Below are 26,511 nucleotides of genomic sequence, written 5' to 3'. Positions count from 1 at the left end.
TGTGCCTGAATGTGTGTTGTAGCCATACATTTCCATTTGGGGTTGGCATTTTCTTTTTCCTGGCAAAGCAGAGAGCTGACTTGGCTTCATTATTCCAATAATGCAGGAGTGATTTGGAATTGCCAAGGGAAGGCCTATTTCGATAACTAAAAAAAAAAAGTAAGTTGTCTGTCTTCGTTCATTAATCAATTTCCCTTAGCAATTCCTTCTCTCTCTACTTTGCCTTCCAGAGTATGTCTCTCTCCTCACCCCTTCCCTGCCTAAGCACCAATTCCATTCTCTTAGAAATTTGGGGAGAGCATCACCCAGAAGCAGTAGCGACTGAGATGTCATGTCTTGATGTCCTAGGCGTGACCCGTCACTACTGCCTGTATGTCTCCTTGCTCCTGAACAAGGCTGTATTGAATAGTTAGGATCTTAGAAGTAGATTTGCCACATGGATATTTAAAAGAAGTCTTTGATGTGGCTTTTGCTTTTTGATAAGGAGAAATAAATAATCCATTGATCTAGAACCACACCCTTAGTAACCTCTTGACGGTAAGTCATACCCCTTGCTTTGTTTCTTCCTGGGCTGCCTAACTTTTGTCATTTTCCTGATACTAAACACTGACCCTTGTAGATGACAAGGGAACATAGAAAACTTAGCTACTCTGGCACAACAACCAGTCTGACAAAATTTAAGTTAAAAAATGTGGTAAATCTGGAAAGGCTCAACAGGATAACCGATTCCTGGATTTTATGTAGGCGATGGTTGGAGTTATTCTTCATGTGTGAGTTTTACCAGGAGCCTGGATTAAGTCCAGAGATTCTAACGCTGCAAAATAGCTGTGTTCAGTCTTATGGGGGGAACAGACTTAGCCGTCAGGCTTTCCATGATCATATTGTGAACCCCACACCCTCCTGAGAAGACACCTCTGCTGAGTGAGGAACATGGAAACCATGCCTACACAGCTCAGGTTCAAATTCTGCTTCCCGTACTCACTAGCAGTGTGACCCTGGGCAAGTTACTTTACCTCTCTGTGCCTCAGTTTCCTCATCTGTTAAATGGAGATGATAGTAACAAACTGATTGGTGTTTATTAGAATTAAATGCGTTAATATACGAAGAGTGGTGTGTAGCCAGCCCCTGTAAACGTTTAGTAAATAAAAATGAATATGTTCATCGCTTTGCCAGGAAGGGAAAGTTAGCCGCGTATTCCGCTAAATTCTAAGTATACTATGAGACGAAGAGATTCTTTTCTTCATTGACGAGAGTACTAGTCCTTTAGCTCTCAGCGTGTTCATTTAGGGGTTGTTAATTTCTGGGATCAGGGGCATGGTAGTTTATTCAGGGGACACACAGAACATGGCATGTGTTGCTGGGATGCATCTTTGTGCAAAGCTGCAAGGAAATCAAATCCTCCAAATGGTTGAAAAGTCAGACAACAGCTTCTATGCCTCTGCAGCAGGCACTGCCCATGAGTGGAGAAGTTAAAGAAATATCAGTTTCTGTCTATATGCGCATATCCGAGTGCATATTTTCAGCCTAAAATAGCCGAGGGGAGAACAAGTAAGCCTTCTTGTGGGAAGGAAGGGTATGGATGCGTGCGTTGCAGTGAAGAGGGAGAAATGCATTTTTACATTTTTCTGATCCTGTGCAATGGAGTTGTCAGTTACCCTTGGGTCTAGTAAGGAAGAAAATACCAACTATCTCCGTTACTTGTGCTTTCAAAGCCACAAACGTATCTGTGGGTGTTTAGGAGGACATTAAGATGACAGAAACGGTTCAGACCGATTTATACATATGAGAATAAATTAATCTGCATGACTTCTAGAACATTAGAGCAGCTATTCGGATTAGCCCAGGGCTGAGCCTCAGAAGTTAGATCATTAGGTTAGAGGAAGACAAAATGTTACAATGTAAGTTAATATTTACTGGATACTTTCTATGGGCCAGGCACTGTTCTAAGCACTGTACATCAGTTTATTGTATTTAATCCTCATGGCAATTTTCCGTATGAGGAAACCAAAATACAAAAAGTTGGTATTACTGCTCTGAGATTTCACAGCTGGTCAGGAGGAGGCCAGATTTTGAAATCAGGCTTTGATCATCTCAAAATTCATGTTCTTTACAATCAGTTGATACTGGTGGAAGGTTGTGTTTGTTTTTGGAGATGGTTTTGCTGTTGCCCAGGCTGGCACGATCTCACCATCTCGGCTCACTACAACCTCCACCTTCTGGGTTCAAGAAATTCTCCTGCCTCAGCCTCCTGAGTAGCTGGGATTACAGGTGCCCGCTACCATGCCTGGCTTTTTGTAGAGACAGGGTTTTGCCGTGTTGGCTAGGCTGGTCATGAACTTCTGATGTCAAGTGATGCACCCAGCCTGTTCTTTTTTTTTTTTTTTCTTAATAATGTGAGTGCTTGTTCATCGACTGTCTCCTATGATCATGCTACTGCTCTGCGTGCAAACCAAAGGAATGAAAGAAGAGAAGTAACATAATCATTCTGTATTATTCCAGCTGCCACCACCACCACCATATTCAACAAGTGTTACCTGAGAAATCTGAGTATCTGTGTTTCATGCTGCCACTATCTGGATTATCCGGAAAATCCACATACTTTCCTTTTCCACTGTAGATTTGTATGTAGGTAGACAGAACTCACGATATTCAGAAATGTGGGGACAAGTTGCTGTAATTTTAACACTGCAGAGCAATTCTTTTGAAATATTTGAAGAGCTGCAAACACTGAAAGTCTGGCTGGCTTAAATCTGAAGTTTCAGGCACCTGCATTTACGGAATGGACCTCTGCAAAATGGTAGATTCAGAGCGCATTCATTTCCATATCCAGGTATAATTATTACTGTCATGCATCTACATATCCCTGACTAAGAATTTATGGGGCATTTTAAATTTCCCTAGCTATAAAAATAGCCTGAATTTATCTTGCAATTCTGAGTGTGCCTCAAAGCTGAAATGAAGACCTTGTCATTGATTTGCTTTGTATTTTTAGTAGGCTGGCTCTGTATCTGCTTAAGAAAGAAAGCCAGACTTGTTAGTCATTTCTCTATATAAGGTTATGTGTTAATGACATATTTTATAATATCCCCATAGTGTAATTATTTGATTTTCTGAAGCTTATGCAGAATTAACAACCCAGCCTCCAATTGTCTCAGAATGGGGCATGAAAAGTTCACATATTTTGTAAATTAAAATCAATATTTTCAATCTCTCCTAAAGGTAATTTTCCTAATTTAGTAGACTTAAAAGAGAAAGTAGACCATTTACTTTCTCTTTTAATTATAAAATGGCAAGTTATTGGCCAGGCGTGGTGGCTCACGCCTGTAATTCCAGCATTTTGAGAGGCTGAGGAGAGTGGTCTCAGGAGTTGGACACCAGGCCAACATAGCGAAACCTCCTTTCTACTAAAAATACAAAAGAACTAGCAGGGCATGGTGGCGTGCACCTGTAATATCAGCTACTTGGGAGGCTGAGGCAGAAGAATCACTTGAACCTGGGAGGCAGAGGTTGCAGTGAGCCAAGGTTGTACACCACTGTACTCCAGCCTGGGTGACAAGAGCAAAACTTCATCTCCAAAAAAAAAAAAAAAAAAAAAAAAGGCAAGTTATTGATTTTTGTATGTAACATTTTGACTCCCGGAGTACATTTTTACTGCAAACTCAGGGTGAGGGCAGGAAGAGCCATTGCACTTCTTAATGAGGACCTTTAATTACTATTTGCATTGATAAATTATGACATTCCTTCTCCCTCACACATGCACTGCAAAGGAAGCATTGAGAAATTTGTAGTATATTTTGGATGATTTTTCTTTTCTGAATTCTCATCAAGTCATACTTATAAAAACCCTTCTAAATGCTTATGCCGTGCCAGTCTTCAGACAGATACACATACATAAGCCCATCCCATGACAAATATTAATATACACCTTCTCCCTGGAGAGATGGGTGGTTTTCTGTAAAGCAAGAACAGCATTGATAATTTCTAAATCTAATCATCTCCAGAGTCCTTGGGGTTTATTCAAGACATATGAGGATAAGTCCCCACACACAAATCCAGGTGAGTCATGAAGCCTTTGGCCAATGTCTATGGCCCTTCTTTCGAGTTTAAGTAAAATTGAAGGCAGTAAGGAGAAATAGACTGGGAATATCTGTACCCAGTAGCAGGCCTCGTGTTATTTAGTGTAATTAAAAATAGTGTTTCCAAGAATCTGGAGTAAGAGGCCTCAGAGGGGATTCTTACAACTTTCCCTGTCGTTGTGAGAATTTCCCTTGTCTTCTAATAAAAATATATTTATTTTTAAAAGTAGTATCTTTTAAAGATAATCACGATATCCAGCCAATGAAACTGTTGATTTATGGCCCCTTTAATCTTCATAAATAAGTAAAGCAAAATCAAAATAAATAACAGAAGGTTATACAAAGTTGTCAGCATGGTGCTGACAAACGGTGAATTTATCTGTTTCTCAATTGCCAGGAAGATACACACTGCAAAGCTCACCCACGTTGTATATCATATCTGCCAACTCTTTTCTGTGATTAAATATTCCATCAGTGGGGCTATAAGGCAGCAAAGCTTAACAAGATTCATAAGATGCACCACTTGAACACACATAACTCACTTCCATAGATGGAGAGCACCCCGCCTGGAAAGGGAAATTGGAATTGAGTTAAATTATTCCATGAGACATGATCAATAGGGAAAGGCAAAGATCTTCTAATGGAAATGCTGATCTAAGATATAGTTAGGTCCCAAAGATGAGAAACATACAATTAAAATAAAAATAAGGAGATGCAGAGTAAACCAACTTGAAAACCTTGAAGATAACAAAAAACCACCCCTAGGGATACTTCTTATTAGTGGAATTTGGGGGGGAAAAGGGGATTCTGAATGGATGCTCATGAAAGCAACCATTTCTGGTTTTGAGAGGAAAAAGAAAATGACAGGAATGAAAAACACGGCATGCCTGACTGCAAAGTCCCATTTGAAAGGTGGTCAGGTCTTGAAACAAACTCACCCTGGGGTTACAGGGAGGATCAGATAATAGGATGAGCATTAGAGAACTTCGCAGACTGTAAAATAGAAATAGAAGAGGTTCATGTGATCACCAAAGTCACCTCGATTGATTATATGCATGTCGGAAAGGACCTGGCCACAGATCACATGACTTGATGCTGGGCTAGGTGATAGGAAAGTGGATTTGGATCTCAGTATGAAGTTTAGAAATGAAGAGGTTGGCTATAACACTCTTTGATTGCTTATCTCAAAAGGGCAACTGTATTTGACCTTGCATTATGCCTACAAAGGTATTGGTTTTCTGTGGACCGGTGTGAACCATGATTCATCTCAGAATTGGGTCAAAAGAAGGTCCATGAAGGCTCCCTCGCATTTTTTTTCCTCCCACTTCCACCACCAAGAGTCTATTACAGTTAAGAGAATAACTTTTAGTTACACTTTTAGATGTACCTCTTTTAAATTTCCTTTCTACCATTTGTATCCAATAGCATCTGAGAAAAGTAAGACTGTCTGGAACCCACCTGTGATTACTGTGGTCCCTGATACAGGTTTGCTCTGTTTTATTTGGCATTGGGCTTGGGGTGATTTGGCTAAAAACGTCCTGGGTACAAAGCATGCCCAGTTTGGGGTGAAAGAGCACAGTGCAGGTTTACAAGGTAACTGTTACCATGCAAGCCCTTTGAACTCAAAACCATGGCCATAAAGAGCAGCTCCTCATGAACCAATGACCTTTGGCTCTGGGATGTTTTGTATAGTTTACACATCTGCCAAATTCAAATGTAGTGCACTTCAGTGAGCTGGAACAGGAGAGTCCAGATTTTAGTCCCCAAGCAAAGGATTTTCAGCCTGGAAATGTTCTACTTCAAAGAGTTTATCTTGTACATCTGTTTACCTTTGCCTCCCCTTTTGGTTGCAATTCACTTTGCTTCTTTCCTCTCCTCCCCACATCTGTGTTATCAGATTTTATTCCAGCCCTGCCCATATTTGGCCTTAATTTTTATCTGCATCCTTCTAGGTCCCACAGAGGGAATGCAGCTCATCTTTGATGAAGCCTGTGGGGTTTTTTGATCTTCAAATAAGATCAGTACTTGCTTATGTGCTAAAAACTGCATAAAAACTGCATTTTTGAAATAAATTGGTTCTCTTTCTTTTGTGTGGGAAGTCTGTCAAGAACTGCTCCTTGCAAAAGCAGGGGGTGTCAAGATGGTCCTTATACAAGAAGCCTCACATCCAGGCTATGGGAGGTAGATGTGGTTTGGATATCTGACTCCGGATAAATTTCACAGGGGAAGTTTTAAGTTACTATGGTCCACATAGTGAGAAACTCAAGGTATCAAACAACAGCAAGCCACTTCCAGGCACTTGCTCTGTGCAGGCGCTGTGCTGCACACCTTGTTTCACCTCAAATCCTCATGACAATGCCATCCCATTATTTTCATGATCAAACTATAAAGTCAAGAGTTGTGGGAAAACTTTACCTCATTTGCCAAATCACAGAACTACTATGTGAAAAAATCTGGTTATTATATAAAGGCCTTTTTTTCTAACTTTCAAGCCCATGTTTTTTCACTGCTTTGCTATGCAGCATCCGTGGTAGGCGTGGATGAGGGCATGTCCTCAGTGTCTTCTATTCATTAGGTCACAGTATATAACAATGAAAACACATTTGCATTTAATGTCTGCCACATGTCAGAGTTCATGTTGAGACCTTTACATATATGTACTTAAATTAGAAGTTTTCAGGAGAAGTGTTGTTACCTTCCATTTGCAGGTAAATTAGAGCCAGTGAAGTTACGATGCCAGTGGGTGCTGACTGTGAAAGTTAAGGAGTGGGGCCAAAGCTGTATCTTTGTGATTCTAAAGCTTATTTTTTAGCTACAAGTTGCCTCCCACCAATGCTTTAGTTAACCCAAATCCTGGATTAGTGATTCTTAACATGGAGTGACCTTTCTCTTAGGGGAATTTGGCAATTTCTGGAAACATTTCATTGTTACATCTTGGATGGTGGTGGGGGTGGGGATTGGGGAGGGTCGTTCACTGCTGACATCTAGTGGGTGGAGGCCAAGGATGCTTCAAAATGCCCTACAATGTGCAAGACATTCCTTGACCACAAATAGTTATCCAGCCCAAAGTGTCAATAGTGCTAGGTTTGAGAAATTCTGTCCTCATTGATGCTATTCAAGATGCCACATATTCATGGAATACCTTAACAACTCTCATGCCCCACTGGTTGCTACCACTAAGAATGTATGGACAGCTGCAGTCATCAATGGCAGTGAAAGAATTTGAAGACTTTCATGTAAATGTTCCCTCTTTGGAGCATTGTATTGTGTTTGACTCCAGAAGGGAAAAGCATAAACTTTGATTTTATGCCACACAACTGTGTTGGGAGTCCCCAAGACCACTCTCAGGTTCTATGATGCATTAGAAGGACTCAGAGTTCAAAAAGGCTGTTACACTCACAGTTAGTTTGTTACAACAAAAGGATACAGATGAAAAATTAGCAAAGAGGAAAAGTGCATGGGGTGAAGTTTAGAAGAAACCCAGTGAAAGCTTCCAGGTATCCTCTCACAGTGGAGTCACACAGATGTGCTTCATTTTTCCAGACATTCCATGTGATAGCACAGGCATAGTTTTATCAGTGAAGCTCACCTGAGCCTTAGTGTCCAGTGTTTTTATTAGAGGCTTCTCACATAGGCAAGCTGCACCTGCATGACTGACCAACTCTCAGACCTCAGCCCACGCTATGGAGGTGTGAGGAACAGGAATTCACTATAAATGGTTACCATAAACAATTGGATCAAACCTGTATAGTGTGGTCCAAGGCCTCAGGCATACAGTAACAATTTTTTTGTTTCTGAGATGGAGTCTCTCACTCTGTCACCCAGGCTGGAGTGCAGGGGTGTGATCTTGTCTCACTGCAACCTCTACCTCCCAAGTAGCTGGGATTACTGGTGCCCGCCACCACACCCAGCTAATTTTTGTATTTTTAGTAGAGATGGGGTTTCATCACGTTAGCCAGGTTGGTCTTGAACTCCTGACCTCAAGGAATCCTCCCACATCGGCCTTCCAAAGTGCTGGGATTAAAGGTATGAGCCACCATGCCTGGCCCAAAAATAGTCTTATCAGGCAGAGAATATTCTAAGGGCTGATATTTCATCTCCCAGGATCTGGCCAAAGTCCAATCCTAAGGACAAGCTGTTTTGGAAAATATTCAAGGTTTGAGGTAGCCCAGGCCTGCTAGAGTCAACCCTTCCCTGGACAACCATTTAAAAAAAAATGTAAACTTGCAATGTATAGTGACATCCATAATGATGGTAGTAATGAGGATGATGATGGCATAAGAAACGTACCACTGGGTAGGCTTGACTCTAGGAAAAAACAAGCCAAATTTAGTTTTGAAAGAGAAAACAATGTGCAGCTTGTTAGCTTAAAGCAGGGGTCTGCAAACAACTTCTCAGTGTAGGGCCAGTGTTTTTAACTTTGTGATCTCTATGATCCCTGTTACAACTACCGAGTTCTGCCATTGCTGTGTAAAAGTAGCCATAGACAAGATGTAAAGAAATGGGCATGACAGTTTTCCAACAAAACTAAGGACATGGAAGTTTAGATTGTATACAATTTTCATGTGTCACAAAATAGTTGCTTTTTTTCAAACATGTAAAATGTGAATGCCATTCTCAGTTTATGCACTGTGCAAAAACAGTGCCCCTACTTTGGCTGAGCTTGGCTCGAAGAGCTCAGTGGTAATAAAGCCACCGGGTTAAGCCCTGGGGAGTTTTTCTTTTGGTTTTTTAAATTGCACAGTTTTAGCGGCTATGTACTGCATGAACCCATGATCTTAGCTGGATGGCGTTCAGTTGTTTGATGTTCATCAGGGAAGGGTCAAAGAAAGAAGACCATGTATTAACACTTATTACTTGTTTCCATGAATTCACCTTTTATTGCAGAATCATAGTGTTGGGCACTAGACACCGTAACTAGGTGCCGAGGTAGCAAATTTAACCCAGGCCTTCCCTCTAAAAGTCAACAGGGTAGGAGAAGGATGCAAAACAAGCTATCGGTGAGTGTGTAGTACACAGTGATACCTGCTAGAGCCAAAATAACAAGAAGACTCTTTGCATTAGGAGTCAAAGGGGTGGTGTAAATTGAGTCTTAAAGGGTAAGAGTTCACCTGGCAAGAAAGTGGGTAAAGATCATTGCAGGAGGGAATATGGAGGTGGTTGGTAGGGTCCCAAGGTGTTTCTCAACCTTTATCTTTAGAATCCATTGAGAAAACTTTAAAAATAATACACATGCTTGATCTTCACCTGATACCTACTGATGGGAATTTCTGAGCCAAGTTAGCGTGTTTTCCAAAGGCTGAGAAATATTGATCTGTTGAGATCAGAGAGTACCTTCTAGAGAAAGGTTGCAAAAGACCTTAAAATTTTACATAACGAAATCTGAATTTTGGAATTTATCCTTTCAGTGGCAGGCAGCCATTGAAAGCTCTATTAAAAATAACAGTTGTAATAAAAAATGAAAATAAGTAAGCAAAACACCTGTTGGTGAGTTAGCACTTGCATCTATACTCATGGTGAATAACAGTCTTATAATTAAGACTCTTATTATTACTAATATGTGCATTAAGCCCTGTGGTGCTGGGAGACTTAGGAACAGATTATCAACTACTCAGCAACCCTGGAGATTGGGTTCTTAATTACTAATCTAGTGCCTAAGACAAAGGCTATTGTGAAACTTATTTCCTGGTTTTGTCTAGATCTTTTAAGAAAGTAAATTACTGGCAATTTCAAACCCAAGGTGACATGATTTTTTTTAATGTTTTAAACTGATTAGATTATAAACTCTTTAATTCGTAAGACTTTTTGCTTCCCATTTTTATTGTTCTTTTCAAAATTTATTGTTCACTCTTATTCCCGCAACCAATTAAGTTGGTGTGTAAATACAAATAAATTGACCCAATAGTGTTTAATACCCTGTTAATTATATGTAGATACTCATTCTCTAAGTATAAAACAGAGCTGTCCTGTTCTTTGTCTTTTGAAAATGTAGTTTGGAAAAACCAACTGACAAATGGTAAAACCCTACTTTGAGTGACTACATCGATGACAGTTAATGCATTTCTGGAACTTCCATGGAAGTGTTATAACCCATTACAGTGGAAATATTGGTTTATGAAAAATTAATAAAGCCAGTGGAAAATGGAATTCCGCATCTGCATTAGCTATTTACACCAAAAGAATCAGCCAGAATTAATTATGCCGTATGCTACATTCTAATGAGTTTTTCATTAAACTGTATACCATTATGGAAACTAAACAAGGATTATTCAAAGAATAATGCCAACGGCTGTTATTTTGTTGAGAGATTAAATTAGTTAAATGGGTTATATATTTAAATCTGACGCAAAGGTTAATCGATGCACACTTACTGTATTAAACCCAGTATCATTTTAAAACACGAACACCCCAATATCACTGATATTTCCTCTGGAGAAAAAAAAAATTTTGTATGATTCTAGTGTTTGTTTGATGTGCACATGGTATTGTACAGATTGAAATCCTCCCTATTAGTTCTCTTTCATTTTTGAAAATGATTTTTACTAGCTGAAATATTATGTTTGTTTTTAGCCAGAACAGGGGAAGGGGGAGTGTGTGTGTGTATGTTGTGGCAGGCATAGACAACTTCATCCAATCAGTCTTTGAGAGACTGAAAGGTGACGTGTATTTTCTACTCACCAAAAACGTGAGGTCAAAGTTTGAAGCCTAATCTAAGAAGGCTTGGGAGGGCAATTCAAGATGAAGAATCTCCTCCTCATTCCACTAATAGAGTCCCTCCTAAATAGTTCTGTAATAGTACTTGAAATATGCAAGAAGCAATCATCGAGAAGCCTCTCTAGATAGGTTTTCAGGCTTTTACAGCATCTTAGAGGCTCTTATTCCTAAGATGAGTCAAGAGTATAGAAGGCCTTCTAGGTTCTTTGCAGAGACTTGTAAACTCCACTGTTTTCAGTTGAATGACAGTTTCTAATTTTTTTCCTCATCAGAGACAGCAAACTAAAATGTTTTTAGGAACAGGCCGAGAGATAAATAAGTGAAATATCCCAAACTGGAGGCACTATGTCTCGATTATAGCAAGTAGCTTCTCACCACTGCCCACAGTGGCTCTGCCGGACAGGAATCCTCACCCAGACACCCACGGTCTGTCCCCTGACTTCCCACTAGAAGCTAGACACGTCTTATCACATTAAAACTCCCAAATGTAAGTGCTTGCAATTCATTTAATACTAAAATATTTGCCATTAACTCTTATGTTTAGCATTATGTTTAGTGGCCAAACAAAATAGTTGAATAGCTCTAAATTTGCTATTTCCTTTCTTAAACCCAAAATAAGTCCTCAGAGCATCATTGTTTAGATACCCAATAACAATTACTATTTCCATGATTATTGTTGATTCACTTACTGATTACTATTTGCCAAACACTTTCATGCCGTAGTTCTAATCCTCAGTAATATTCGATGAAGTACACATTTTTGTCCCTATTTGATAGATGCAAACACTGAGGCTCAGAGAAGTATAGCGATTTACCCGAAGTCAACTCACTTGAAGTCAGCAAGGTCAGGAACCAAAACAAAGCTAAAAGTATCAAAGCCTATGCTTTTTCAACAACACTATAGAAATCTCAAACATTCACTATTTCTCCTCTCTCTGCATTTTCCTCCTCTATGTCTTATTCCAATCTTGCAAGTAGGATTTTTCTTATCTGTAGAAGATACATTTTGCCCAAAGGCTTCCTTGGTTGGATTTAAAACCCTATTACAAATTCGTAAACATAATCAGGAGGTTCTAGCTACCATCTGTAGCCCAGAAGAGTCAGGCGTTTCCAGCCAGATGGCAGCTTCAGAATTCTTAGATGTGGCTTTGTTGTAAAGGGGGTAATGGGTATTGATCATTCTCATGCTGAAGGTTGTGTTTTTATCAACTCAGGACAAAGTATCACCATTGAGAAACAGGTGTAGCTTTGAGAGAGAGTGTCTAAGCTTTGGAGTCAGACAAAACTGGTTTATAGTTTAGCTTTATTATACTTTGTCTCTGAGCTTTCATTTCCTCTTGGGTTTGATAAGAAAAAAGCATATATGTAGAGTACATCTTGTATAGCACCTGAAACCCAGTGCCACCTTAATGGGCACTGTCAATATTAGCTGTACCTGAGGTTCCTATGTAGTCCCTAGCATTTTACTGTTGTCAGCACCATCTGCATTCCCCTGGAAGCCTATGAGAAATGCAGGGTCTCAGGCCCCACCCCATACCCCCTAGATAAGAATCTGCATTTAGAAGAGTCCCAGGCGATTCGGAGCATAGTAGAGTTTGAGAAGCAAGGCCCTAGTAGTCCTCTTATCTATATATTGACACCCATGATTTTAAGGGAGAAACATCTTGCAAGATAAAACTTATTTCCATTGTTTTTGTTGTAGCCAAATTGATACACCTCCACAAATACTATATGGAACAACTTTTTGAATTTCTTTCTTTTTTGAGACAGAGTCTCCATCACCCAGGCAGGAGTGCAGTGGTGTAAGCTCAGCTCATTGCAACCTCTGTCTTACGGGTTCAAGCAATTCTTGTGCCTCAGTCACCCAAGTAGCTGGGGTTACAGGTGTATGCCACCATGGCTGACTTTTTTTTGTTGTTGTTGTTAGAGATGGGGTTTTGCCATGTTCGCCAGGCTGGTCTTGAACTCCTAGCCTCAAGTGATCCGCCTGCTTTGGCCTTCCAAAGTGCTGGGATTACAGGCAGGGTCACCACATCTGGCCTAATTGTTTTATTGTTTTGAAACAATGAATTCAAAATAAATTTTGAGCAAATATTTTTAAAAGCCTGTGTTTTTAAAAAGTTTGAACAAAAATGAAATAAAATTAATTTTTTGCCAAGTATTGATCAAATGATAGCCTCTGAAATACTTAGTGCCATTTCCCTGGGGAAGGGCTAATGGTGTACTGAGAGACAGTTACTGTTAGCATTGTTCCAAGCCGTAAAGGGATCTTAGAACATTGATCAGCAAACTTTGTCTGTAAAGGGCCAAACAGTAAACACTTTAGCCTCTGCAGGCCATAAGGTCTCTGTGCAATTACTCAGCCCTGTCATTTTAGCAGAAAAGCAGCCATACACAAAAATGAATAGATGTAGCTGTCTTCCAATGAAACTTTACTTATTAGATACTGAAACTTGAGTTTCCTACTATTTTCACTGGTGAAATGTTGCTGTGATTTTTGTCAACCATTTAAATTGTAAAAAGCATTCCTAGCTCACAGACCATATAAAAATAGGTGGGGGGCCGGGGGTTGGGGCAGGGAAGAGGTTGGATTTGGCCAAAAGTCTGTAGTTGGGCAGCACTTAATTTAGAAGATGACTGTTAGAACCATGAGTCCAGGAATCTGGTTGGTATGATTTGCCGTCAGCCTCATAAGATCTGAGTCACCTCGGACAAGAACAAAGTTCTCTATGCTCCAATATCTTCATCTATTAAATGGGTATAAAAATAGTGTCAGTCCTAGAGGGTCATTAAGAGTAAATGATAATCTAAGTTGAAGTTGGACAGAATACCCAGTGGTTCTCAGGGATTCAGTAAAACACTTTGGGAGCTCTTGTTGTTAGATTTATCATATTAAGTTAAATATTTTGTGTCAATGCCACTATTAGCCTAAATTTTGGTTGCAGGAGATTAAGTGAACAGTTTGAGTGAGTCCTTAAAATATTCAAACAATAAACAATCAAGGAACAAATTGTTCTTCTTTGTATTATTCTTGTGACTTCTCCAAAAAGTCTCAAGTAATGTAAAAATAAAAAGCAAAAAGAGGAAACAAACAAGCAGTGGTGTATTTCTTCTTGAATATTACAAAAACCGAAGCTTATAAAAATAAATTGGAGTGAGGGATTATTTACACTATAGACTGATTCGCTTCAGGGCCCCTTTAAATATGGAAATCCCTTGGTACAATTAAAACATGATTTGATTTATAAGAAGTAAACATTCCGAGCAACATTTTTTCTGCAACATCTGTGCCCAAATGGAAATATCCTTATACTTAAAACTCTACCAATAACCCTTCAGAGCAGTTCATCTTTCAGGCTGGTATAAAAGCATTAGGGATTAATTGTGAAAATATTCTTACGTGGATTAGCTCAACGCTAGTCTGATGTCGAAAACTGCGTGACTGTAAAACTATCCACAGTCTATTGGGGCTTTGGGTAAATTTTGGATAAATCTGTCAATTGAAAGCAGTCACCTCCATCGATAGGGACCTCATGGTAACCTCTTTGGCTTCTAGGTCCAAGAGAAGTTTGAGGCTTGGGGGTCACTTTATCGGGGACCCTCATGATAAGGTAGGTAGGTGTATTAGTTGGCTGGTGCTGCTATAGCAAAGTATCACAGACTGGGTGGCTTAACTAGCAGTCCCCAACCATTCTGGCACCCGGGTTGGGTTTTGTGGAAGGCAGTTTTTCCACGGATCAGGTAAGGGGGATGGTTTCAGGATGATTCAAGTGCATTTCTTGTGTACTTTATTTCTAATATTACTACATTGTAATATATAATGAATTAATTATACAACTCGCCATAATGTAGAATCAGTGGGAACCCTGGGCTCGTTTTCTTACAACTAGACAGTCCCATCTGGGGGTGATGGCAGGCAGTAACAGATCAGGCATTAGATTCTGATAAGGAACACACAACCAAGATCCCTAGCATGCTCAGTTCACAATAAGATTCCCACTTTTGAGAAAATCTGACAGGAGGTGGAGCTCAGGCGGTAATGTGAATAATGAGGAGAGGCTGTCAGTACACATGAAGCTTTGCTTCGCTCACCTGCAGCTCACTTCCTGCTGTGTGGCCCAGTAAGGTCTGTGGTCCGGGGGTTGGGGAAGCCTGGCTTAAACAGAAATTTATTTTCTCACAATTCTGGATGCTGGAAATCTGAGATCATGTGTTGGCAGGGTTGGTTTCTTCTGAGGCCTCTCTCCTTGGCTTGCAGATGGCCATCTTCTCTGTCTTCACGTGGGTTTCCCTGTGTGTCCTCATCTCCTCTTCTTGTAAGGAGATGTGTCAGATTAAGGCCCACCCATATGGCCTCATTTTAACTTAATTACACCTTTAAAGACCTCTCTGCAAGTAGTCACATTCTGAAGTACTCAGAGTTATAACATTTAAAAATGATTCTACCATAATGGACTGAAGGAAGGACTCATTGATGAAATGAGTGACAATTTAGGAATCCAAACAACTTGTTTTTCATCTAAAATTTACCTCTGTTTGGTAAAGCTTTTGGGAGAAGACTTAGTTGTTTTGTGCCTCTTTTAATGTCAGTAAGGAAGGACTAATGACATCACACCCCTGTTATGGAGGGACAAATGCAAAGTAAATATTCTTCGGCAAATATTGAAGAAAGCTTTTTCTTGATGTAGAATCGAAACATTTGTAGCATTGATTCCTATTTCTACTAAACTTTCAGTTATGATAGCATTATTTAGCAGAAATATAGAATTTTGGCCAAAACCATAATAGTTTTATCTAATAAAAATTGTTCTCAAATAATTATACTTAGTGAGTAATGTGACTAGTTATGTAGACTAAGGTTTGGTTTGATATTCAGAATCATTCTTTTGTTCCTTTTCATGTATACATTTGTTACTGAGCATATGAGCACTAAAAGTGGTAACGTGTCATGCTCTGGAAAAGCACATGGAGTTCAACAGATGTGCCCCAAAGCCCAGCACAGTGCCTGGCACATACACTAGTAGATGCCAATAAGTACCTGCCAAATGAATGACAATACTCACTACACCATAGTCTCCTAGCTGAACACTAGAGGCAGAGGGACTAATAAGCGCTTGTACTCACTCAGCCATTGCCCTGCAGGGTTCTAGGGTGCTCCTCTTAGCCCTCTTTCCAGAGTAAGCTTCTTTCCTTGGCTGAGTGACATTAGGAAAGCCAGATCTCAGTGGAGAGTTCTATTTTTGTGTGAGTCTGCACCAGCACACAGAGGTTTGTAGAGGAGGAATGTCAAGGTTCTTGGTCTTGCACTGATAGAAGTAACACGGACACACGTGGAGTGGTTTTAAGAAGCGAAAAGTGTAATAGGCAAGAAAGGAGGAAGAAAGAAAAGAACCGCTTCCCCGTACAGAGACCAGGGAAAGGGGCATGGAACAAAGAGAAAGCCTGTGTGTGGCAGAGAAGTGGTAGATTATAGGGGAGGCTGGAGGAGGTGGTGTCTGATTTGCATACAGCCCAGGGGATTGGTTTGGCCAGGTGTGTCATTTGCGTAGCTGGCAAAAAACCTGGCCCTCCCACCTTAGTCCTTTAATATGTAAATGCGGGTCGCCATGATGTTCTGAACACATGGTGTTATCTGGAGGTGGCCATTACACTGGGCACAGGTAGTGATGAGAAGACAGCAGGAATCACCATACTGAGTGAACCCTGTTTCTAATGGCTGGTATTTGCATATCAAAGCTTTCCTGCCCAGCTCTTCAAGCAGTCTTTTCTGTTAGAAAAGAGATGGTTTGGGGGTGCTTTCTTGTGACAGGAAAATTTCCACCTAGAACGTTTACCCTTACTATCTGCCTTAATTTCTTAATAACTCCTGTATTAGAGGTACAGACAGTGGAAGACATATACAGAAACCTCCTGCACAGGTACCCAAAATACTCATTCCATCTTAGCTATTTCATAAAGTCTAGCTGTTGCTCTCTGCGTCTTCCAGGGGATTCTTCAGATATTCTAACACATCATCATCTTGGAGCTCATGAAGCTAACTGACCGCTCCCAGTTGCCAGGCAGTTGGGATGTTCCTTTCACATTTTTTTTTTTTTTAATTTGGAAATTATGTAGGAAAGGTTCTAGTTATTCACCATGTGCTGGCTTGGAACTGTGCCTACTTGATACTAAAAGGGAAGGGGCAGACATTGCCAAAACACCCTTTTCTTGCTTCCCATCCTCCATTTTAACTTTATTTCTTGAAAGTATAGCACGACTGCCTATCAGAAACCTTTGGATTCTCTCTTCATTTGCTTCCTGCCTCTTAGTCTAGGTTCCTGAATGCATGAGGATAGGAAGATAAACACATGATTCCTGATCTCTTTGAATTAGTAGCATCAATGGGGGAAGACACTCTCTAAATAGATTACAACAACACAATTTTAAAAAGCAGAGAAAGGAAGCTGAACTTGGCCACACAAAGGTACATAGATAGGGTTTCTAGGAGAAGGCAGAGCTGAATCCAGAAAGGAGTTATCTAGAGTAAGGAAAAGATTTCCTGGAAAAAGACAAAGCCTCTGCAAAGGCACGGAGGGGTGAAACCGCACTGCTGTTCCGGTTTGAGTCCAGTTTTCCTCACTTCAGGGTTGGCAGCAGAGTAAACACTTTTCAACACTTCCTTCTTCCTGTCTGTGATGGGAAGCATCCTTTCTAGGGTTGTCCCTGCCCCTTCAGGGGCCAGGAATGATCCCCTACACACTGCAGGGAGACTGTGGCTGAGCAGAAAGGGTTCTGATGCCCAATCTGAGGCCTTGACCCTGGCTTACCCCTTCCCTCACTGGAGGGTTCCAAATCCTGCTGGAGAGTGGCTGTGGGACATCTTGCCAGGATGTGGGGATGCTGATGACCCAGCACTCAGAGCAGGCAAGTGTGACAGGTTTTGGAACGGGCTCTGATTATTCTGAGATTGAGGTCTGTCCCATGGAGCTCAGTCTCTGCCAGGTGCTGATACAGTCATCGACAGTCCGGGCTGCCCAGGTTTCTTGTTAGACTGGATGAGCCAACTTTATAAGAACCAGGAAAGAAGAGACAACACGTGAAATAGATTGAAGCTATTTCAATCTATAAAAGTTAGATGTAGTTTGTAAGTCTATTTAAACTTTAGGCATGCAAATTTCCTGCCATGAACAATAGGTAGAAGAAGGATTGGTTGGGAAAAAAAAAAAAAAACCCACTATTTTCAGCAAAGATAGAAGTGGAGAGTTCTTTTAAAAAATGTATTATAATTCAATCATATGCATTAATCCTTCTGAGGACCAGGTATTTTGATAGGTGCTGGGGATGAAAAGATGCATATGATTTGGCTCTACCCCAGCTGGATTTTGAAGTTCAGATGACCAATATGTAAGTAGAAAATTGTAGTACAGGACCACGAAGGATCTATCAGGGAGGTTTAAAAATGTAAGATCAGAGCATAGAATAGGGGGTGACTAATTCACCCCTGAGGACTAGTCACTTTTAAACTACATTGGAGAAGGACAAGGGAAGCCACTTTTTTGTTTAAGTTGAACCACATGAACTTGGCAACATTCAATTCTATTTGTCCAAAAAAAAAAAAAAAAAAAGTCAGTGTCAAATGGTTTAACTCTAAGAGCAGGAATGGCATGAAGGTCTGATTCCCTTCAACTCTAATCAAATGGGAATCATTGCCTACTGGCTGTGTTGAGAATGCTTGTGAGGATTCCAGGTCAATAGGAAAGGATAATACTGAAACTGATTAATTCCATTCTGGCTAGAGTGGGTAGGTAGTGGTGTAAATTGACCCCAGTTGCCATCCTTAAATTATAAGGAATTTGTTAAAAGCACGGAAGTCTGAGAAGTACAGATGAAGATTCCTGGCATCTGACAGTAGAAGGTTTATGTTGAAGGCTAGGGACGGACAGAAGATCCAGCTCAGTGGACTCACTGAAGAGCTATGTTGAGGCTATGTAGAGAAGCACTTGGAATGACATTGTAGGCACTGTTCATACTGCTACTTGTACCTTATTACCTATTTGACTTACTTTTTAAAACAAACACACTTACCCTTCCCTGCCCCAAAAAAATGCAAGGAGGTTGCAGTGTTCTCTGCTGCTTTGGTTTTGTTGAATTCAAAGCTTCCTTTTAAGAAAAGGTCACAAAGCACTAAGGGAACATACAGTAAGTACTTTGCAAATTAAATTGGAGGATGCTTTTAGATAAAACAAAAACCAAGTCCTGTGAAGGCATAGATTTTGTTTTACAAAAGGTCAAAATCATTGCATAGTTTTTTTTTGTTTGTTGTTTTGTTTGTTTTTGTTTTTTTTTTTTTTACTATTAAGAAAGTGTCCAAAAGAAGTTATTTCAGTCCAGGTTCTCAGAATCCACAGCTTAAAAAAAAATTAGGAATGCTTCATTATGCCCTGCCAGAGGTTAGGTTTCCAGGCAAAAATCTGTGCTGTGTCCCAGTGGTATTCTATAAATTGCATCAAGGATATTGAAAATTGACCCAAGGGTTTTAACCATACAATACTGAAATGTCCTTCCGCATATGTTTTTGTTACAGTTATACATTTTTCTCTTGAAATTTAGGCACCCCAAGAAACTTCAGATCTGATTTTAAAAGTGTTTTTTTCTAACCAGGCATGTACAGGAGAAGAAGGCTGAGGAGCTTTCCCTAAATCCACCTGCTAGGACCCTATTCTAGATTATTCTGATCTGATAACTCTGTGTGTCCTATAGAAACATTCATTTCTAAGATTTCTAGCAGTGAGCAGAAGCACATGGATAACCACTGCAGAGTCACACAGGAGTACTCATCAATAAAGAGCACTGACTGTAGAGGAGACTAACTGTCCTTCCTGGTTTAGGTAGCTTGCCTCCCCCTTGGTTGGTTTCATATCCCAATCTCCATTCTTTGAAGTTTGGTTTGTTTGTTATTAATCCCCAGTGACCTGCTAAAACTGGAAATACCTGAGGAGAGGTTAAACCATGTAAAGGATCATCTCATACCTTGTGATAAACTTTTTTTTTTTTTTTTTTTTTTTTTTTGAGGGGGAGTTTCACTCTTGTCACCCAGGCTGGAGTGCAGTGACGTGATCTCGGCTCACTGCAACCTCCACCTCCTGGGTTCAAGCGATTCTTCTGCCTCAGCCTCGTGAGCAGGTGGAATTACTGGCGCCTTCCACCATGCCCAGCTCATTTTTGTATTTTTATTAGAGAGAAGATTTCACCATGTTGGCCAGGCTGGTCTCGAACTCCTAACCTCAGGTGATCTACCTGCCTTGGCCTCCCAAACTACTGGAATGACAGGCATGAGCCACCACACCTGGCCAATACACTGTTTTTAAATGAAGAAGAAAGAACTACTAGTTTAGCACAGGTGGATCATGACTGACACCCCTCCAGACTCTTGATGTATTTACTACCGAGAGAAGGTTAGTTATTTTCAAGTTAATTTCACTGTTGTGTGAAGGGCTATTTTGGGGGTGGGGGTGGTTCTTCTCCAGCTATAAGCATAGGATACCAGATCGAAAAGGACTATGGGACATTCCTTCAGGTGGAACCTCTGATCCTAGGCCACTTCTCCCTGGGAAAGAGTGGATGGAGTTGTCAGACTGGTAACAGGGGAAGAGTGAGATGGGTTAGCAAGAACTGTATCTGGTTTACTCTCCGTTGATGACATCCCCCGCAGTCCCTCTATGTAGCAGGGCCCCACACACTTTGGAAGTTTAAACTACATTTTTGTTGATCGTAGGGAAGATACAGAAGGATCACAGAACTATTCCCTAGGGCAAGTCTCCAGGGATGTAGAAAAGTTCCCTGTTCTGGGGAACTTGTAAGGTTGGCTTCTTATCCTGGGAGATTGCTTTTCGGTGGTGGTCCTGACAGGGGAACCCAAATCAAACTGGGGTGGTTGACCTTCCCTCGCCAGAGAAGTGACCAGAAACCACAGGGAGGCATTTCCATCACCAGTAATGGCCTTAAAACTCCTCAGAATTCTAATTCTTTTCAAAGTCTTAGAGTTTGAGTCTTGCAGCAGTGGGAAAGTAGAATTGATACCCTAACAATTCCTGACCCCGGTCATCCCTGGAATGGGTGGTTGTTCAAAATCTGTCATAGATTGAGGAGGTATGTCAGGATTCCACCATTATTCGCCGCTGTAAAATTCCATCTTGCGAGGATAAACCTAGTGCCCTTCGCTTTAAATCAGGAGGCGGCAAGTCATTGCTGCAATGCAGCCGCGGTTTGCAGGATGAGCTAGGCAGCCTCTCTGGCTGGAAGGCAGAGAGCTTTAGGGAAGAAAGTGGGAATGCAGAAGCCAAAGATTCTCTCACCCAGTGTCCAGTGTGGGTCCAGGGTGGGTCCCAGGGATGGCAAAAAGTTGCAATTTTTCTTTCTCTGCCTTACTTTGGTTCTTCCTCTGAAGAACCGATTCGGAAAGACTGATGTTTGAAGGAAGGTACAGTTTTCCATAAACGTATCAACATGTATGCTTACTATTAATTGAGTGATTATTACATGCCAGCCCCTGCCCTGGGTACATCTCCAGTCATACGATGCACAGTCCTTCTTGGAGGTAGGTATATTTACCCCTGTTTTCCAGATGGAAACACCGAGGCACAGAGAGGTACAGTGACTTGCCAGATCACACACAGTGAAGAGGTGTCTGAGTCAGGCTTACTCTCTAGTTCCCTCCAATATTTCTCAAGTTCCCTTTTCAGGATACCACGCTGCTTCCATTCCTGATCTGAACCTGGGCCCTGGGGCAACCAGAGCACGCTACACAACCCCGTGTGAAAAGTCATGACGTGTGCTTGGCGGGCCGGGTTGCTGAGGGTGGGGGGGCTTCCGTTGATTCCCTTTGGCTAAGGCAGGGTGCCTTGTTGGGTGCCCTTGTCCTGCGCTCTGGGATGTGGCTGTTTTCATTTCTCTGCGTTTCTCGGTTGCATTGCCGTGATCTCTCAGGTGTAGTGTGCCAATTCCCAAACCAGATACCATCTCTCTCTCTCTTTCGTAGGCACGGTCCTGTTGTGCCAGGCCAACCAGGAGGGATCTTCCATGTACAGTGCCCCCAGTTCACTTGTATATACTTCTGCAAGTAAGCCCACTGTCGTGGCTCTTTTTGTTTTGTGACATAAATCTGAGTCCAATCACCTTCCCTGCCATGTAAGTGCTCTCCCCCTCCCTCTGCCCCTCCCTCTCTGTGGCTCTCTCTGAGGTGAAGTTAATTTTCATAAGCATGTCTCTGTCTCCCATGCCACTTCCCAGATGTCCTGGACATTCTTTGTTAGCTCCATCAGGATTGGGTCCCAACGGTTGGGAATGTGGGAATGTGGGCATGGGGTTGGTGGGGAGGGGCATGGGAGGGTGGGAAGCTCTAGCTTATTGCCTGCCTTCTAGCATAGCTTTGCAAATTAATGTAAAAATAGTTTAAATAGCATATACAGGCCACCCAAAAGGCACTGTTGCCTAGCAAAAGATGCTTGACCATCAGAATTCTTGTACACAGTTCTCTCACGGTGCAGCTAGTCACTTGTTTCCTAGGCTGTTCTGTCCTTTGCTATGTAATTCCAATAAGGAGGAACAGGAGCAGGAGGAGGAGCAGGACCAGGAGGAGGAGGTGCAGGAGGAGCAGCAGCAGGAGGAGGTGGTGGAGCAGGAGGAGCAGCAGTAGGAGGAGGAGGAGCAAGAGAGAAATGTGGTTCCCCCCTCATTTAATCAAGTGCAGGGGCAGCAACACTAAATAATTATCTTTTAAAAAGTTGGGGCACTTGTAAACATAGGTAAGTCTAGCCATCAGGTCCTGGAGGGAAGAGACCCAAAATATAGGAAGTAGATCACAATGTTGACGTAGAAGAACCGAAGATTTCTCTGCCTCAGATGGATGCTCTGGGTTGAAGGATGCCCTACCCTCACCCCAATTCCCAGAGCAGGCAGAAGAATTAAAGTTACCACTGACTCTACCATGTTCTCCCAGAGGGTATACCCCTTCTGAAAGAGTCTCCCAGCCACAGCTGAAACTTTATCACGTGTTCTATACAATGTGTGTAAATCCTGTGAAGTTCCCATAACTGCTGAATGAGTTGTCTTCAGGGTCAGTGCTTAAAAGTGAGTCTGGGTACCTGGAGTAGGGTTGGGGGCTGCTTCTCAGAGTAGTTATAAAAGGCAAGGATGGGGAAGAGAGCAGGAGTACCAGGCTTGAGGGATAAGACACAGGAGAATCCTCACCGTCATGCCAAAGCCAAACATCTTCATTTCCTAAATTGTGAAGCTGAGGAAAAGCAACCTCCTCACTGTTGGGGCAAAGGTTACCACAGTCACAGGGAACCAAAAATATCATGTGACACACCCAAGGGTCTGAAGTATTCAGGAGGTCTGACAGCCAGTTGTTTCTCACAATTAGGTTTGTTGTTGTTGTTGATTTTGAGACTAAGTCTCACTCTCTTACCCAGGCTGCAGTGCAGTGGTGCCATCTCATGTCACAGCAACTGCTGCCTCCTGGGCTCAAGCAATTTTCATGACTCAGCCTCCCAAGCAGCCAGGATTATGGACATGCACCACCCACTCCCACTAATTTTTGTATTTTTAGTAGAGATGAGATTTCCCCATCTTGGCCAGGCTAGTCTCGAACTCCTGACCTCAGATGATGATCCACCCACCTCAAACACCCAAAGTACTGGGATTACAGGCATGAGCCACCGTGCCTGGCCCAGAGTATAATCTTTAATGGCAATTTTGGCATTCATTAAATGCAAGACATTTTTCTGTGCCTCCCAAGAAGCCCAAATCTTACCATACTGGCAAGAAGTAGTTCTTTCTGAATTTGTGACCACAAATTCAGAAGGGCCTCCTTGGGGCCAGTGTAAATGTGTGTGCATGTGTCTCCTGAAATTGTAATGCTACTACACATTTTCACATGTCTAGCCTTGTGTTTTCCTCTCAAAACCAGCACCAGGTAGGTATCACAATGGTTGCTTTACAACTGAGGAAATGGAGGGCAATCCCAAAGCCAGTGTGTAACAGATTTGTCTTCTGAACCTGGGAAAATTATTCAGCCTTCAGCTGCCTTTCTGAGTCCATTTGACTAAATCTGATCACTGTTCCATTTACCTGGTCTTCCTTCTCTGTATTATTTTCTGAAGGAGAGTTGGTGTGCCAAAACTTACCATAGGGCTGGGTCTAACATTGCAGCCCTATATAAGTGTCTGGGATAAAATCTTGATGCTATCCAGCAGTGCTGATGGAACTGAGGCACTCATTTTTATGTTGCATTTATTAGCCATAGAGGGCTAATGGTTACCATATTGGACAGTATGGCTTTATATGATGATATATCTATATTTCAATTTTCTTTACAGAAGTGAACAAAACAACTCCAAAAGTGTACTAGTTTGAATTGGTATAGCTGCTCTAAAGTGAACTGGGGAAGCATCTTTCACTTTGCCATGAAAATATTTCCCAAGTTCTCCATAATAAAATAGTCAAAGCATACAGAGAAAATGAAACCATCTAAAGCAAAGATCACCCAACCCAGCCCATGGCCTGTGTTACAAGGCTTATGAACTAAGAATGGTTTTTAGATTTTCCAAGGATTGAAAAAACAAAACAAAACCGAAGAATGTGCCAGAGACCTAGGTGGCCTGCAAAGCCTAACATTTTAACAGTCTGGCTCTTTACAGAAGAAGTGTACTGATCTCCAATTTAAAGAGTCGATTTTAGTATTAAAAATACAGTATCACTGCACTGTGTGTAGCTACTTTTTTCTATGTTTAAAGTAAAAATTTACAGTTATGGAAATAGTATAATGTGCATCCAACAATCCTTCATTTCTAAATTGTATCAGTCATATTACCTGCACGTTTTATATCATGCCATGTGCTTTTTATAAAAATATGTTAATGGCCCCATAGTATTCTGTTGTTTCATGTTTTATTTTAACCTCTTCCCCTATTCTTGAGAACTTAGGTTCATAGCAATTTTTCAAAAATATTAAAATAAATGCCTGTTGATAGAGCAGTTTTAAAGAAAATAGCTAATTTTACTACCCCATTAAAAAGCAAAACAAAAACTATTTTCTTACATTAAGAATCTTCACTTGTCAATGCTTAAGCAAGGGTCTTCAGATTGTCAAGCTCGATTAGTATTTTGTAATGGTGACCGACTCTGAGACCTCTCCGTCTCCAGTTGGGTAGACAGAGGGGCCTTCAGTTATTTCTATGTACAGGCTGTGCATTGGTGTTGAATGTTAAGTTTGTCTGCACATCCCTAAGATACATTGCTGCGGTTTCCTTTCTCCTTTATGGCTTTTTGGTCTAGGCTGTTTGTGGACTGCTGACTTTGCAACATTCCCTTACGTTTTTCTCTTCCGGATTAGATGCATATTCCAGTATAGAGCCATTCCCCATTTCCTGCAACAGGTCAGCCAGCACATAAAGGGTCATGTTTGCATGCAGGCCTGTGCGCGCACACACACACACACAGACACACACAGAGTTATATTCATGGTCATCCAGGATTGTTCTCCTCCTAACAGGTTCGATTTGCACAGGGCTGAGAGTCACATATTTTGTCTTTGAGCTCTGATGGGTGCAGACTTTTTCTCTAGGAATCCAACCATTGCCCTGGAAGCTGAGGTGACCATACTTCTCAGCAATCACGTAGGATGCTCTTGTTTTTTAACTTGAAAATGTGTGTGTTCCTCATTTGTTTAACAGCTGTGCTCCTGAAGAAAGGTGTGTGTAAATTACCCTCTGGTTATGTTGGATCCTATGTGTCTACTGACTTACAAGATAACTCTGGAGTTTTGTTTTTGGTTTTTATGCATTTTTTTTCCTCCGTGGATCTTTAACTGGCCTTAGATTTTTTAAGACTTAAATTGTACCTCTTCCTAGCCAAATAGCTAATCATCTGTAAATAACACCCTTAAATGCAGTAGGGGAGATGGTTTTTAAGGGAACCCTGCTGGGTTAGTCTGTAATGAAAATAATTCCTACTGAAGTTATCTGCTTTTGCAGATGCATTTTTGCATAATGGTGAGCTTCCCCCCCCCCCCCCCCCCCATTAAGTGGATCATCCTAATAATGTGACCCAGGACACATGAAAGTATTAAGAGAAAGATTTTTCACTCAAAACTTTGTTTCCATACAATCTAATTCCTTAGAGTCTTCCATCGGACCCCAAATGACTCCAGTTTTTCTCCCTCACCCCGAACTTCATGCGGGTTTAAAACCCTAGTTCAAATTGTGTCACAGGTCATCGTGCGTCCTCTTACACGTCCTAATAAACTACTCTCATCCAGAGTATAAGATGGGCTCACTTTCTATACGACTTAAATGAAGAAAGAACAAAACTCTAGAGAATTAGGCAACATCACCTAGTATCAAATGGAAAACATTTGCAATTAGTATTTTTCAATAGGCTTTCAACAGAAACAATGCAACCCCTTAACAGAAAGGCTTAGTGAAACGGGCAGGGCTGCTGACATGTGGACTGTCCACCCCATTCCAAAGGCCAGCGGTGAGCCTGTTCCTTTCGTCCACGGAAAACGTGCTAGCTGTATTAGTGACAGCGCTGTTTCACATATGGTGAATGCCCAACATCAAAATTGGCACCAGGCAGAAACAAGAAGGTAAAGAACATACCACATCTCTTCCAAATTAAAACATGAATTTCAATTTCATTAGTTGACATATCAAAAGGTAAATCATTGGTTCCATGAATG

The 26,511-nt window shown here is 41.2% G+C and overlaps 1 protein-coding gene across 1 annotated transcript in view; it reads left to right on the top strand.

Moving 5' to 3' along the window:
• Positions 1-26,511, top strand: part of RBFOX1 (RNA binding fox-1 homolog 1) — a 2,483,424-nt gene that overhangs the window by 2,378,550 nt on the left and 78,363 nt on the right. Inside the window, 1 exon segment of the mRNA XM_031657938.1 lies at positions 21,808-21,888. Coding sequence (XP_031513798.1) covers positions 21,808-21,888 — 81 coding nt within the window.

Source organism: Papio anubis, chromosome 18, assembly GCF_008728515.1.
Source record: "Papio anubis isolate 15944 chromosome 18, Panubis1.0, whole genome shotgun sequence".
NCBI lineage: Eukaryota > Metazoa > Chordata > Mammalia > Primates > Cercopithecidae > Papio > Papio anubis.
This window is presented reverse-complemented; position numbering and strand designations above follow the sequence as displayed.